Source organism: Vanessa cardui, chromosome 6 (genome assembly GCF_905220365.1).
Source record: "Vanessa cardui chromosome 6, ilVanCard2.1, whole genome shotgun sequence".
Classification (NCBI taxonomy): domain Eukaryota; kingdom Metazoa; phylum Arthropoda; class Insecta; order Lepidoptera; family Nymphalidae; genus Vanessa; species Vanessa cardui.
The window spans coordinates 3080434-3097905 of record NC_061128.1 but is presented as its reverse complement, the minus strand read 5'-3'; the positions used below and the strand labels follow the sequence as shown (position 1 = coordinate 3097905).

Sequence of the window (17472 nt, the reverse complement as noted above, 5' to 3'; positions counted from 1 at the left end):
AAATTTAAAGAAAAATATACGAATATGGTATACCCAAAAGACAAGTATCAAGATTAGCTGCTGACAGACTATATGTAGGTATTTGTACAACATTTTTTGAATAGGCGTTATTATTTAAGTCTAGGAAGCAGTCACATTCAAGTATTTTTTAACAGTCAAGCACATATCGAGTCGCATAAAATAGTGCCGTGTTTAGTTTTCATGAACAATACACAACATAGAAACCTAACAATAACAATAAAGAAACCTGCTAAGTTAGTATGGTACATACAAACCTAGAATGATATTGTTTTTAAATTTATGAGGCAAATTTCAAAAATAGGTGACGAAGGCACATTCGAGGAGAAATCTGTATTACTACACAAATGGTGAATTTAATAAAAATACTACAATAAATTGAAAAACTAATTTTAATTCATTGTACGTACTATACATTGTATTACAGGCAGCACCAAAATCATTTATAATGTTTTAATTCAATTATTTGGATGGAACCAGTAAAATTATAGGATAAAAACATGAGTACATAAGACAATATGTGATATTAAAAAGAAGGAAGTGAAATAAAAACAGTTGTATAAAATTGTATAAGAAAAATATCATTACATAAATTATTTTTAATAAGACATCTTACCTGGCCCGCAGTATCACAGATTTCCACGCAGACAGGTCGATCGTCAACATCCACCACAACTGAAACATAGGAAAGAATACCATTAATTATGCAATGCATTGTTTAAATCTGATAACCGTTAGTTATATTTACTGAGTTAAAATTATTATTTTATCTTTTTGCCTTAGTTTGATGTTAATTGGCTAAAGTTCTAAAATCTGTGCAACTTATATTTTATACTCTCTCTTATACTTATATTCTTCATCCTTGAAGTCGAAAGAATAATTAGTTTATTTACGCCTTTGTGTGTTACGGATGGAAGTGAATAAAAATGTTAGAGACGTGTTGTGTTGACATTTATTAGGTAATTGCTGTTGCCCGAAGTAAGCCTACACTCTTCATCCTAGAGTTTATGAAGACAAACTAACGACTCAGCCTAAACCTCAACAAATCACAATGGTTAAAGCGTCTTGAACATCAGTTCATGTCTATTATGTGTGAAGAGACCCATTTAAATACATAAGCCATGACATTTACGAGGACGACACTGCACCGTCAAGAACGAGTCTGAATCAGGTCTTAGGATGGTTAGGTTGTTAACTAAAATGAACTGTTTAAATTAACGTTCCAAAATGATTTCTAATTGAAATTTAAGCATATTTCAACTTTATTTCAACTTTATTTCTCATTTACGTAAACGTTACGTATAATTTAAATATGTAAAAATTTTGTTACACAATAAAAAAACCGTCGTCATAAATATAAATAAATGTACGCTTCGTGTAGAAAATAACCAATATCCAACACCAATGGAATCAAAATATTGGTTTAATGCTTTTCAAGAAACATCACCAAATCAGTTCATATATAAAAGTTATACACTAAAATACTTAAAGAAAATATTATGCTTACTATACGATAACTTTATCTTTGTGTATAGATTAGCACTTAACTTTAAATAAATTGAATTTAAACATACTTATAAAATAAAATATACCGACATAATACTGTAAAAGATACTCTCCTTTCCTCATAGCGCAACTCCCAGCCGTAACGCTAACTGTTAGTGCAACACTTCATACTACGTTCATCAGTCAATAATTAATCATCACTGCTGTTCGTGTCTGTTGTAATTAGCAATTAATTAACGGTTTTAAATCTGTAGCGAAACGGAACAATCGTTTTTGCTAAAATCATTTTCTAAAATGATGAGCTCATTAACATTAAAGATACTTTTTTATCAATACTAGGAACATACCATGTTATTACATACATATTTGTATGTTATTGATAACTTTGTAATAAATTAATAATAAATATTTACTATAAGTACAATATATTACTTATTATTTGAGTAAAATGTTCGAGATTCGTGTTCTTAATTATATCAATATTTTAATTCATATAGAATGTATATTAGCTTATAAAAATGAATATTTATCACCCATGTATTGTAAAATCCTTTCATTAAATAACAATAACAACTTAATGAGATTTTGTGGTTACATTTTTGCCTACAGCTACTCATTTGTGTTTATTTTATTTCACGGAGTCATTTCTAATTTTATACATAAGTATGTATTAAGAGAAATTAACTTTGAAGTAAAAAGGTTTATTAACTTCTACAGGCAGTGGTAGCATACATGTACCAACACCAATTTTTTATCAAATAGGTAGCGCGTCTTAGCTAACTAACTTAGCTGGACGGGCTAAGTTATTTTAAGTGGTCACCAACGCCAACACCATTGGCGCTCCATGAAATATTAAACATTCTTCACGTCGCCAACGCGCTACCAACCTTGGTAACTAAGATGTCTCTTGTACCTGTAGTTTAACCGCTTCACTCACCCTTCAAATCGGAAAACTACAATAGCATGTATCGGTACTCAAATAAAAATATTAATATTGTTTACATACATTATTATTTATGAATTAACGTAAACCAGTATAAATAAATTAATTTGATATAAAAACTAATCACATTGTAGATGTATAATGTTTATTAAAACGTAGTGAATCACGAACAACAGAAGTGTTTGCAAAATTTCTTAAAAAATACTTTAGTTGCAAGATTTGACCCACATTATATATACTGCAAGTGAAGTTAAATAAACATTTGTAAAAAAAGAATCGGATTATTTCGATGTCATAATTATGTAAGTATTACTCTTTGAATGGTCAGCCGTTTGTTATAAAATATTGCTATATATACTTATATGGTCGAACTCATATTATGTGGATTCGAAGAGGTATGCATATTTAAATTGAAATAAATATTCTCGATGTGTTTGCCACACTATGAGTAGTAGTATCGAGCCTAACTACTTAAATTACGAGCAATTGATTTCCAAAATACAATTGAATTAAATTTTATAGATTACTTAAATCTGAGTGCAATAACGTTAAGAATTAATAACTAAGAATTCTTGCATTAGCCAATAACATTATTAACAAAATCATACAAATATTTGAATCTTGTTTGAAACAGTTATTGTCGATTTTTTAACAACATGGCTAGTTTTATCGTGTTACACCCTATTTCCGCCTATCGTGCAATTTTTGAGAATAGAGTTTTAAAATATAAATGTTGCATATCCATTGCCTGCTGGAAGTAGACCATAACCTATATATTCAACATTTTACTAGAAATGTATAGTGTTTGAGCTATATTACCGCGTTGTTGGTAACATAATAGTTTGTCCGGATACCCGTAGTATGCTAGCGTGAGTGAAACGAACATCCTGCTTTTTGTTTTAAAACCTGTTCGCAAATTAACAAGGTTTGCACTTTTGTTTGTTTCACAGGATGTATTACTTTAGTCACTACAGTTAGGATTAAGTTGAAGCCCCATGTATACAATGTTATGAGAGTGAAGAGAAAGAGTTACGTTTATCAAGAAGATATTCAAATTCGAACATAAATAAAGCGTCAATCGTTTGAGGGCTGTCAAGCAGTATAAACAGTCACAGTATCAATTCTTGGGCTATTGTCGTCAATACTGCTAACATCAAGCTATAAACTTAAAATATTAGTACTTGCCTAATTCCTTAATTAATTTGGTGCATTACTACTATTTTTCATTAAAAGAAAATGACATTTTTAATAGTAAATATTCTAGTGGATTACAAATTACGATACTCGTAATTTTGCATAATTTTGCAATAATAAAATATGAGTATCTAATATTTCTATTTATGGTCATAAGTAAGTATACAGTCTGTTGTTAAATCTATTTATAATTCTATATGTATATTTAGTTTTTATGGATGTTTCAATTTAATCAATAAGTTTATTTACGTTGAAACAAATATTCAAGCGTTCAATGTCAGTGAATATACAGTTATATTTTACGCAAAGCTGATTTTATATATGATTTCCTGTGGCTCTTAACCGCTGATGTACAATATAGATACTTTGATTTATTTCTTATTTTATTATATATAGTTAGGTAATCGTTTTTCAAGTTTATCCTTTTCAGTAAACCAACTAATTTATTTCATAAAGAGGATTCTAGTTACTATAATGTTTGTCAAACAAGCGTATTGTGTTCCGTCTCGAAATGAAATCTTGTTTATACTAATTGTTAATTAAGTGTTTAAACTTCGATAGCTACTATTGAATAATCAATTAAAAAATATAATAATAGTTTAGTATAATCATGACTATGGTATGGTTAAATAATGTTCTTATTGTAATTTATCTTTATTTTTAACCGACTTCAAAAAAAGGAGGAGGTTCTCAATTCGTCGGGGCCTTTTTTTGGATATACATAGAGTATTTTATAAGTGTTTTGCTAATTTCTAATTTTTCAACTTTAACTCTAAAATTACTTATTAGGTCATAAAGTTTAACTTACCTGATGGCGAATTCCGGCAATTTTAATACAAAATTTGTGGTTATGTATGTAACTTTCCAATAATAAAATGCATTAAATTTCTCTCCTTACTAAATATCTATTGTAATTAATAACATCCTACATAGCCATAGGGCAAATTATCGTATTCAAAAAGTTAGTTCCGTGATCAAATAAATTGAACGTAATCTACTCAATTATCTGAATTTAGGATCAGGCAGAGTATTAAGTTTTATTAGACAACCTAATTGAGAAGGTCTATATAACCTATTGCGAAATTTATAAAAAAGCGTATTTACAAAATTGTCGTGAAACACGTGTAGCATTTAACATATTCTTTAATATTAAGTATAGCTTTAGTTGCAAATGGGCCAATAATATTACGCCAATGTCTTGTTGAAATTCTGAACATTATAAACAGATTATAAATCATGTTAATAAATAATTACAGTGACCTTTCACAAATATTCTTTTAAAATATTTAAATCGATTATAAATTGCATTTCTGTTAAGTTACACGCAACGTTCACTTTCTCTTTTTGGTGATCCTTAAAAGATTAAGATATTTTTTCATGATATTTAAAGTATCAACGCAATAAAGCTAGAACATGTTCAGTTTGAGTGACGATAATGCGATATAATTATGTTCTAAATGTGTTTTTTTCTTAATTGTACCAAAAAAGACTATTATACTATGTAAAAAGTTTCTGTATTTCGATTGTGTTCTACTACGTAATACGTATTCTAATTTATTAATCTGTAGGGACTTGTACTAATAAAAGACATGCTTTAGACTAATTGAACCGCATTATGTACACTCCCACGCGTCGGCCATTATTTTTGTTTAGAACAATCCTCCATTTTTGTTCTGCAATATTTCGGTTTCGTTCAGTATAAAAACAAATACAATTCATACAAAAAATAAATTACTTGATCAAAAAAGGCTTTGCTCCATTTCATTAATGAAATTAAATGTCAAGGTTTTTAAATTTTGAAATAAGAATGTATCCAAGGTAATTGTTATTATAAAAACGATATAATTAAACAGTAAAAAGTAAACGAATAGTAAAAATTATAATTATTAACTATGATTTTTTTAATCCTTATCGAATAAGGAATAATAAAATATAACATACGACCTGTAAAAAAATTTTAGACTTGTTTATGTACAACATAAGTTACGTATATTAAATACTAAAATAAAATTTTACCCATTTATATTTGCATAGGTATATTCAATCTTTATCGATAGAAAACTAAGAAACATATTTTTAGTTCAGTTAACAAGTCAATAAATTCCGTAAAGAATCGATACCTGGAATGAAACGTTCCCTAAAATCTATTGATGATGCATAGAAGAGATTCAAGCTCTATTAGAATGTTGACTAAGCTTGGAATTAATTTCGGCATTCTGGTTGACCTGAAATAGTTAAGCTGACGAGTATTACTGGTAAAATAATATTCAACAATTAGTAGTGAAGCTTAATATACATAGATAGAGCATTGTTTGTTCACGTTGGTATTTTGTGAAATGCTTTTATCTTAAGGATTTTTTTATATATCATTAAAGTATTAATTTTTATTAAAATATTATGATGTAAACATGAGCTATAATATATAGGCTTTGTTTTTTCAATTGCCTACATCGGTATATGAATTATTAGGATTGCGTAATAGTAATATAGCCTACAGGATTACATTTCGTAAATATATAATATATATTGTATAGTTCAGAATGTCATGTAGTCCCCGTTCTTTTTTTTTAAAAATAAAGGCTTGATCTCACTTCCAATTCTACATAGAATAACAAAGCAATACTTAGCACGCCTATATTTCTTAACGCAATTTACTCAGCGCATTCATTTTTTTTTAATTTATTCTGAACGCATTGAAATTCTTTTTTTACATGCAATGAATAATTTTGTACCTGGAGAGAACACGCTAGTCCCGTGGAGTCGTTGGGAGAATGACCTTACCGTCTCTTACACACAAGGAACTCTGAGGTTAAACGAAAATATTCCTTATTTCGATCGCAAAAGGGTCTATTAAATGGCAACGATAAGTTTGTGGTTCTATTGACTCCAGACGGTCGTGATAAGGCATTTAACTCCGCTTACTAAGCAACTTGTAATAAAGTTTTCTCATTACGCATCCACGTGTATTGTTTGAGGATTTTATAAAATATTTTGTAAGATTTTTTTCCATCAAAACAAAGACAAAATTTTCATACATTTTTCTTTTTTATGAAATAACTTTAATGAAAAAGTTATTTATTTATTAATAAGAGTTTATAGAGATCTAGGTATCTCTATAAACGATAATTAATAAGAGTTTATAGATATACCTAGATCTCTATAAACTCTTATTAATTATCGTGCGTTGATATCGGTGGTAATAGATGGGCGATATTTTAGAGCAAGTCAAATTACACTTTCATTGAGTACGATAAATAGTTATTATTTGGTAACGTAAACTACAATTACAATTTCAATACAAAAATAGCTATACAAATAAAGCTACACCAACGCGAACATTAGCCGGTTTTTAAAAATAAATTATATATAATATATTATTAAATAAAAATGACCGTAACAATACTCTTTGATTGTAAAAGAAACATAAAAATAAACAATTATAATAAATTAGACACAAGCAAAAGTAAATATATTTTAATGTTTGTGTATTTCTGTCTCATAGTTTTTATATCTGAGTTAAATAAGTATGTACTTTTATCCTTGTGCCCTCAGCTTTTTCCTTTTTTGTATAGCGAAGTTTATTGCACAGTAAAACTCCCTAAGTACCAATCCAGACGAGCTTGAAGCAGCTCTACCCAAATATCTATTGAAGTATCATAAATTTAACTATAAGTAAAATAAATTTAAAACTTTATTTCCATTTAAATTATTTTAAAATTTTATTTTATATATTACCATTATCACTCGTTTTACGTTACCAAGTTTAATTACTTGTAATTTCAATTAAAGTTACGAGTAACATGAACGTACATAATTATTTATACAATTTTATTTTCTTTGTACCGATAAAAATTCTCGGAAAGTTTCTACTGCTGCTTGTAATAAATATTATAATTTACATTATAATCAAAACGAAAAAGTTCATTTCTACCGTAAAAAGTGCGGAAGACTTAAACGAAGACAGCAGCGAATTGAATATATAAAAATACGTATTTAAGGAAGTGTAACGCGATATTTAAAAAAATTATCATCTGTCAGCGCGTCGAAGACTACTATATAACTTTTCCGACAACAGATTAGTACTGCCATATAAAAATACGAGTTATCGATAAGGTCAAAAGTCGAGTAATTGGATTGATTTCGTTTATATTTTTTACTTTCCAAATTTATATATATAAATTTATTTTGTGCGTAGATTGCTTTTTTAAAATAACTAAATACATTTTTGAAACGAGTTTTGTTTCGTATATTAGGGTTTTTTTTAAAGTAATCTCAAAAGATTTCTTTGAAAAAAAGATCTTTTGCAGAAGACCATTGTATTTCTCCGTTCAAAAATGCCAGCTCCCTAACTTTTGCCTTCTTTTCAGCTCTCTCTTCTCACGACCGACATCCAAACCAAGGACTTAAAGCTGAGACCTAGCTAACTTATTTTTTTACTATGCCTAATGCCAAGTAATGCAAAGTAAAAAGTGTAAAACGAATATACTTAAAATAAATTGAAAGCATTAAAATATATAGTCACATAAATAACTAGTACTTGATGTTATTTTATTATTTGATATACTCGTATTTTATAAAATATAATAAAACAATAATTAATAATTAAAGAATACCTCAGTTACTGGCAGTATCAGAAATAATTTCGTGAGGTGTCAATGTAAATACTATACATATACTCTTCAACATATTGTCTTATTATTTATATATTAAAAATAAGAATGAAAGGTAAAGAGTTTGTATAACTTTTGATTGTATGTGCTATAAAACTGACGACTGTACACATGATTCACACCTTGGGTATGAAACGATCGCCTCCAGGCCCTTTTATATAAGCAAATATACAAAGTAAACATAGTGAACTGAGTGAAATCACAGTGAGTTTCTTTCGCCGGTTCGTCAGAGGTCTGAGGTATATTCGAATCGATTTCAGACTTTTGAAAATCACAAATCAACCTTATTTACGTACTATATACCAAAAAGATATCGATTATTTGTTGTTAATTGTATTGTCGCTGATTGTATTGGCTGCACTGCATATTCTTTGAAATGTATGATGTAGGTATACATGTTTTGATTCATGTTTATTTTATCAATAAATTATTTTGAATTTTTTGAATTTTGATTATAGCGTATCCGGCGTAGTTCTACCGAGAGAACAAACTAAGTCGTTATTCTTTATGATTAATTACATTACAATAATTGATTATGTACAATGTAACCAACTGCTAAAAGATGTTCACGTTCATAGCAGTTAACCTTACAAATTGGATGAAACAGTCTATACGTTTATTGACATTTAAGTATGTTGTGTCGGGTCGGGTGACGCCTCGTCATTTGCGGAACAAAGACCTAATTTCATCTGACCTATCGAGCTTCGATAGCGAGCACGGGTACATGTCCTTATTACCGTACAATCTGTGTTGTTTAATATGATTTACACAATAATTATTACATAATCAAATACATTAAAAATAATTTATAAATACATTTGATTATAATCAAACAAAAGAGTTATGGAGGAATAATATTCAGAGCAATTTACACTGTTTAGTAATTATAAAACTAAGTTACGTATATAACGGGGAAATATCCGCAGGCATAAAAGTAGTAACGAGCGGATAAAAAGTATTAACTAATAATAAATGCATATATTTAAGGCTGTTTTTTTATACAAAGAGGAAGTATGTAGGTAATAATTATCATTTTATATGAATATTAATAATATTATATCTTACGCGAACAGATTAAACTTTATAGATATTATATGTAGCTAGCTATACAAGCTCTAGCTCTAACTTCGCATTGGAGCAAATAGGATTGCGAGATATTTTTTTAAATAAAAAATATACCTACTATATTACCAATTGCTTATTAATTATAAGCGATTTTATTCGCTCTTTCCAAAATCTTACATACAACATATATGCACAAGAAACTGCTATTACAAATAAGCTCGTAAAAATATATGTATATTTGTATAATCGTCTAGTAACTAAAGTCAATCATAATGTGACAGTTCTTTTTAACCGACCACAAAAGAAAGGGAAAGTTCTCAATTCCACTGTATTTATTTTTCAGCGTGTACAATTTTTCATGAATCCGAAAAAATAAAATAAAAACTCCATACATATTTACAATATAACCACGATTCCGAAAGGCGCAATCTTTGACTAAAACGGTGAAAGTTACATAAATAATCTCGAAAATATCTGCATCGTAATAATTCAGAAGATAAATTATACCGTTATATTTTAATTTACATCGTTATTGCACGAAAAGGATGTTCCGATTAATAAGAAATATCGCTGTATTTTATCTTAGCGATCTTTAAATTCTGGGGCAAGGACCATTAAAGCAAAGATTTTTGATGAATTAATAATGCAGTTGTATGAAATGTGAATACTTAAACAAAATTTACTTATTTAAACACATAGTATAAACATAAGTTTAAATAATTAATTATATTCAAAAAGACAAAACGTGATTTTATTAATAAATATTAAAGATATACTGATTGTAATTATAAACGATAATATCTTTAAATCTTTTTCAATAAAATTAAAAAAGATTTAAATATTGATAATTAATAAAATACTTGGAATAACTTTCACAAAGGTATTTATTTTCTTTATACATATAATTCTTTAAAATATATGTAGACGAACGAACAACTGGGCAACAAACCTAATGGTTATAGTTCACCACTGCCTATATTTTTGTGCTAAAGAAATATTAACCAATCCTTTCATCACCAATGCACCGCCAACCTTAGAACATAAGATTTTGTGATCACCCCCAAACGGGACATAGCAATAACTTGTTATGAGCTTGTAGAATATCTAATATTACATAATATATAACTGAACGAATAATTTAATTACATTTTATATTAATGATTTCACTCTCATACCGAGTACCAATATAAAAACATCCAAAGTAACCTGACATTCCTCAGTTCAAACACAGCGCTGTTTTTGTTCTCTTTTACGTTATAAAATTTTGATCCATACATTGTTACCAGATCTTTTTTGATGTTATGTATATTAATTAGGTAACTTTATTTTTCATGATTCTTCACTAGAAACAACTAGCTGCAGTTAATGTTTACTAATATGTGATATAGCACTACGCTGAATGCACAAAGCATTCAGCGTAGAGCGTTGTTTATACTCAAGCCATTGTGCCAGAGTGATATTTGTTTACATTTTATGAAATAAACAATTTTATAACCATGATACCGATGAAATGGATGAATACAATTTTCCTGATAACAATTCAACTACCATATATGACATCAATCGCGCAATTGTTTTAGCAAGAGAATATTTAATAGCTGTATTTATGTTCTAGCGTGTGTTTATTCCCTTAAATCAAATCAAATCAAATCAATTTATTCAAGTAAACTTCACAAATAAGCGTTTTTGAATCGTCAACAATTAAATACTACCACCGTTTCGGAAAGCAGCTTCTAGCGAGAAGAAACGGCAAGAAAGTCGCATAGTTGCTCTTTTTAAATAAACAGATTTACAATGTTGTTGTAAATGTGCAATTTACAGTAATTAGTGTCCTATGCTGGAACCCGAGCATATCTCCAGGCGTTTTTTTCTAAAAAGTACTCTTTTAACGAATAATATGATTCATTTATTAATTTAGTCTTAATAATCTTTTTAAATTTTGAGAATGGTAAATTTATAATATTTACCGGTATCTTATTATATATGCGTATACCATAGCCCAAAAACGTTCTACCGTATGCAAGAATTAGGCTTATAGATGTATCATTTAATTTTATATGTCAGATTATTGTCTACCGCTTACAGATTCAAATTGAGACTATTTCAACTACTAACGTCAACATTTTATCGTTACAGCCAAATGGATAGATATCCGTCCCGTTTCGCAACGAATGATTTTCTTCGTAGCACATTATTTGGTAACGATATCTAAAATATTCATATGGATGTTACATTGAAAAAGATAACATCTTATCTTTACTAAATGATCAAGATAAGAAAAACCTTTAATAACGATTATTAACGAATTGAATGAAATATCTTTACAAAAATCTATAGGATTTTTTCTTAGTCATTTATTACTTATAGTTATTTGTACTAATAAAATTTATTCATTATCAGTGTAGGTATATTAGAAAACTGACTTTTGCTATCGGATTTAAGACATTTTTCATTTTTTAGATGTATCTTCGTAGGTTTATCCAATAAGATACGAAAACAGCTATTTGGCTATTTTATAAGAAAAAAATACCAAATTTATACACAATATTTAACTTAAAAAAACTTAACTTTCTATAAGTGAACACCACATCAAAATCCGTGATTTCGAAGAAGAAAGCGGACTTTGTTTTATACTTTTCATTAATTAATTAATAGTATAATTAATATCTTTAATAATAATAGATACATATGTTATTAATAACAATTAATATGTACATTAAATATAATGAGTATTGTACATCGATAAAAATAGAAAATATACGTTCTTATAACAACAATGTACATAGATAAAAAATATAATGTATTTAAATGAAACGAGACTTTATACAGTAGTTAAATCGATCCCGTTCATATAATTTCTCTTAAATCAAAACACGCTAAAGAAAATCTTCAAAAAACTACGGCATAAAACAAGGGCTAAAATTAAGTTATCGCTTGTATAATTGGTCCAATATGTAAAACATCTTACTATAAGATTTGTACAACTTGACTCAGGCACATGCCTAAAGAAAGTTAGAGTTCAATTTTCTAATGAGGTGGTCTTACAAGTGGTTACGTAAAGATATGCGGATATATACTACGTCATCATCATAATCATCGTAAGATATATTAATCAATCATTTAAATAACTAGAAAATCGCAATGCATATTAAAATATTTTCTAAAATACAGTATTCATAAATTACGAATACGGATATACGCATTGATGGTTCCGTACAATGATGCTAACATACGTTTATCCCAATATTGTCCGAAACGTTTTAATGTTTTAAAACAGATTCATCATTTATTTTAGATATATTTATGGTATGGGCCATAAAGCCATATCGTATGGCTTCCATCGATCATTAGGCAATCCAAAAAACTAATGTGGGATGAATTGATTATAATAGTGTTTGATGAACAAGCATTACATAAATTATATGCTTGCATTTAGCACGTAGGTTCTATTGTTCTAGCGGCCTTGTAAATACATGACTAACTATAGCTTCGATAGGTTTAATTCTTTATCAATCCGTCGGGGTCACTGACCGATGTCTTATTCATTACATGTAATAAAGTAAAACTAAGTTTATGAATATAATAATAAATGAACACAACGCCGACCACAGATAAACAAAAAAACCTTAAACATTGTTTACGAAATAAGATTTTGATACAACTTCAATTAAAATACGTACGAAAATTATTCAATTCAAAAATAGTAAATGCATTGACGTTAAATATAATGTCAGCACTACAAATTAATATAATTAATAATGTACTTACTATCTAATTAGTAGAGTTATTTTTCGAAATCATTTGTCTATTTCATATAAATATGATTTATAAGAAGATGAAACAATAATGATTTCAAAGAACAATTAATAGCAAAAGAATTTCAAGTACCTGATTAACAGATTAAGGTCTAATTTCACCAAACTATGTTTGTTAAATCTTAATTAGTAATTTACTAATGAGTTGTTAATAATTAATGGGCTGTTATATCATTACATGTCCCAGGAACAAAATTTAACAAGCCGTTATTAAACAGAACATTTAACTGAATGACTTGTAAGTTACTCACTCTTATTTTAAGCAACCAAATTGAAATGCTTATTTGTGACATGTCATTTAGACGAAGTCCGGTAGTATTTTATCTAGTCGTATAATACGTCATTTGTTGTGCTACGCGACCAATTTCAAAAATCGTTAGCTCCGAGTGATTTCAATGAAATGGTAACTACTTTTGATTTAAAACGATTGAAACACCAAATAATCATAACATGGTAATATTTATTTTTGAGTTGAGGTTATGTAGTATTATTTTGTGCTTTTTGATTGTGTTTGTGGTTTGTGTATATAAATAACTATGTCAAAGAAAAGACGCGGACCGAATTTTTCGTCAAATGAAAAGGAAATCCTTGTCAATTTAGTTACGAAATACAAGGATCTAGTTGAAAATAAGAAAACGGACGCAGTAACTACTGCGATCAAAAATTGATGAATTGATGGTTGAAGAAAAATTTAATTTGTACGCAGCGTCCATGTTGATTTTAATTGTCTGTTACTGTCTAACGAACCTCTAGAGCAGTGATTAAATTTAACAGCTTGTTATAACAAATAAACACGCGTTAACACGTGGTGGGACACTCGATAACTTTAACAGTCCGTTAACTGACTTAACAATACGTTAAATATTTAACAGGGTATGGTGAAACTGGACCTAATTATATCCATGTCGTATTAATTGAACGAGAAGTTCCGTAGTACCAAATTAGGTTATCTAAGCCCGAGGTATGACACTTTGTTTTTTCTAGCAACAAGAATATGGTACAACATACCTAAGCTATAATTCATACATAAATGCCACCTACGAAGCAACCTTTTAAGGAAAACTAAAGCAAGCTTAAACATAATTTGTACGAAAGGATAGGACATGTTCTAAATTAAAGTGACATTTATTTTAAACTACAAGTATACCTAATAAATGAAAAAAATCCTTTTTTGATAAATCTTGTATATGTGCGTGTGTGTGTGTAAGCCAAATTATTGTAAATACATAACTTCCCTCCGCTCGTTAGCGTATGTGTGATTAATATTGTTGTTAGACGTCCTGCTTTTTCTGTTTGACGTTTCACGGTTCTGGCAACCAAATATTAACATCACCGGTCTACGATTAATCCGACATTGAGGATTCTTGTAAGTTGTAAGTACTGAATCAAATACATTGAGTTTAATATAATCGCATGTTGTGCTTGTACATAGAAGTAGCGAAGCAATACAGAAAATAATCATAAAAATTTTGTCAGCCCTTTAGTTATTTTGAACAAATACGCATGACCGGCTTTTTCGAGCGGTCTATACTCGTAATACTTATTCGATCAGAGGCTTTAGATTACAATAAAAAGTGCCTCTTATTAATATGTAACTGATTTTAAAAACAATACATTTTATTATATTATGGGCTATGGATAATTAATAACGATTGATGTGATAAGTATTATATTACATTTTGTTAACGATGATTTGTAATTAAGTACTTCAAAGCATGTTGCATAATTTAAAGATTTTATAATGAAATAGAAGTCGCTTTCAGGACATCCAAACAAACGAACAGGTAATCGTCTGCCTAGTATCAAAAAGATTTTTTAATAAATCTCGCAACTTTAATTTACTTGGCAAAACAATGTAGATTACTTATTGGAGTAATCCATTTCAACTCAATCATTCGTAAAACCTGTCGTATAGTTAAAATCTTAAACAGTTAACTGCAGCTGTCGCGTAGCACAAATTGGAATACTATTAACTATACATGAGAAAAACTTGTCAAAATGTAAAATTATGTATATCATGACTAGTTCTGTCGCACCTGTTGTGGAGACATCACCTGGTGATCATATTTTAAATTTACCAGTAACTGGTCTCTTATTTTAATTGAGTCTATTTATAAGTCGATTTTATCACCTGCCTAAATGTGTTAATCCGCCAATGTCTCATAGCTTTTCATAATCTATAAATAAACCTTAATATAAAAATAAATTCATAAACAATTAAAAAAGGAATTTAATTTTAAATGTTTATTTTATTTTTTATAAACGTATTTTTAATTTTAATTATGTTGTTATTTTAAAATGAAGTATTTTTTATTCGATTATAATATTATTGCATCTTTAAATGAGTAGCTTGGAACACTACTGTTTTTATAAGAAATAAAAAAACAGCAATGTGAGTACGAAAAAAAAACATTCAAATTTTCAAAATGGCGGCTATTCTTTTGAATTTTTCGCATTGCCCACATTCCACACTGAAAATAATCATATTTTATAAATTATTAAAGTTAACAAACATATTACTTTACTAGTTTTTATGTAAAAATATGTATTCATTTTGATACTCGAAACCAGAATTAGAATACTCGGCAAAAAATAGTATCTTATTTCATAGATCATACATATTGTTAGTACTTTTATTATAAAAACGTAGTTAAATGACCATTTACAGACATCGTGAACGACAGATTTAAGTCAGTTATGTTTCGTTACTTGAACCGGATCAAATGCTTGTAATAAAAATATTATAACAACCGGTTGTATTACAAAAAAAGTATTTTTTGTAAAGCTTCCTCAGACCATCCGTTTCTTTCGAACAAAGGCTTCGCGGCGCCTACACCCTCAGGTAACGTGTATTATTCTATAACTACTTCACGACCACAGTCTCTATCTTGAGAAATGACCGGTCCACCAAACATGGTCAGTCGGGCATGAGACGATAACTACGTCTGAGTAACTCCGACGATAAGATAATTGTTTCACTTTGTACATATGCTGTGTCTAATGTTTTTGAATCATAAGGCAGATAAACTACTTATTTTTCTGTTTGTTTTGTTTAATTATCAGTATGAATTTTATTTTGTGGACATGTTTGCTATCATGATGTTCTACATCAAATGATTTTGGAGTTTTTAAAAATATTTTTAAGCTGTCTGTATCGATCACGTATAGTTTTCAAACTCAGCTTAAACACAGATTATCAGATTACGATACAAAACAAAACACTTTTAATACCGCCAAATGCATGAGAATAAATGGATTCCCATGACATTGTCCCAAAACGATGTAAATGTTATCTAAATGAAAAAAGTCACACGAATTAAAAATGTTTGATTTAATTTTTTTTTTTTAATTTACACATAAATTGGCTAATATGCAGTAAGTGTCATTTATAAATATATTTTATCTGTGTACTATTTGATAAAGACGGTGTTAACCTTCTAAGTTAGCCTTTTCCAAGTTCGAATTAGAAATAGCGAAAAAAAAGCCTGTTGATGCCTTGTTTAGATAATAAATGTGACCTACAAATAAAATTGTTATCATTATAAATGTATAATTATGCATTGCAAAAAAATATGTCTACACTATTAAATAATCATTAGAGTTCGTCTTTTTAAATTTGATTTATTCAATAAGGAATAGAAGTATAATATGTTACATAATTATTGTACAATGTATGAGTATTTCGTAAAATTATCATGGTAATAATGTCATTCCGATAGAATTTCAACCACGGCGACCAATATCGAAGAAAATGTAACTAACTAAACAGGAACTATACTAGTAGCACAAGTTTGTACACAAACAGAAGCATTATCCATAGCCTGAACTGCGATAAGACGGCATGCTTACACGACCGGACACAGATCAGGCACAGGACCAACGGCGTACGTGATTATAACACAATTAACTTTGCCAATTTTTAACACTACCGAAACTGAGTAATTCTTGGTAGAAATCTGTAATGGTTTTATCGGCCCGACGATAATGTCAAACCTGAAGCCTCGGAATCTAGAGCCGTGTGAGCTAGCGACCAGCCACTGGTCAATGATAAAATAAATTATGATGTAACAACCATAAAATTAATCCGAATATCGAAGTTTTGCATATGCATGTTCATGTAATAACCTCACTTTATACGCTTACAAATTATCTACATAAAATAAATGTATATTATAATGTTAATAATAATAAAATCAGATATGAAATTAATTAATTTAATTAAGATTTAAAAATGTAAGTTTATTACGAATCGGCATTGACG

The 17472-nt window shown here is 28.6% G+C and overlaps 1 protein-coding gene across 1 annotated transcript in view; it reads right to left on the bottom strand.

Moving 5' to 3' along the window:
- Positions 1-17472, bottom strand: part of LOC124530363 — a 47254-nt gene that overhangs the window by 10215 nt on the left and 19567 nt on the right. Inside the window, exon 2 of the mRNA XM_047104510.1 lies at positions 635-693. Within this exon, the coding sequence (XP_046960466.1) occupies positions 635-693 (59 nt within the window). The remainder of the gene's footprint in view (positions 1-634; positions 694-17472) is intronic.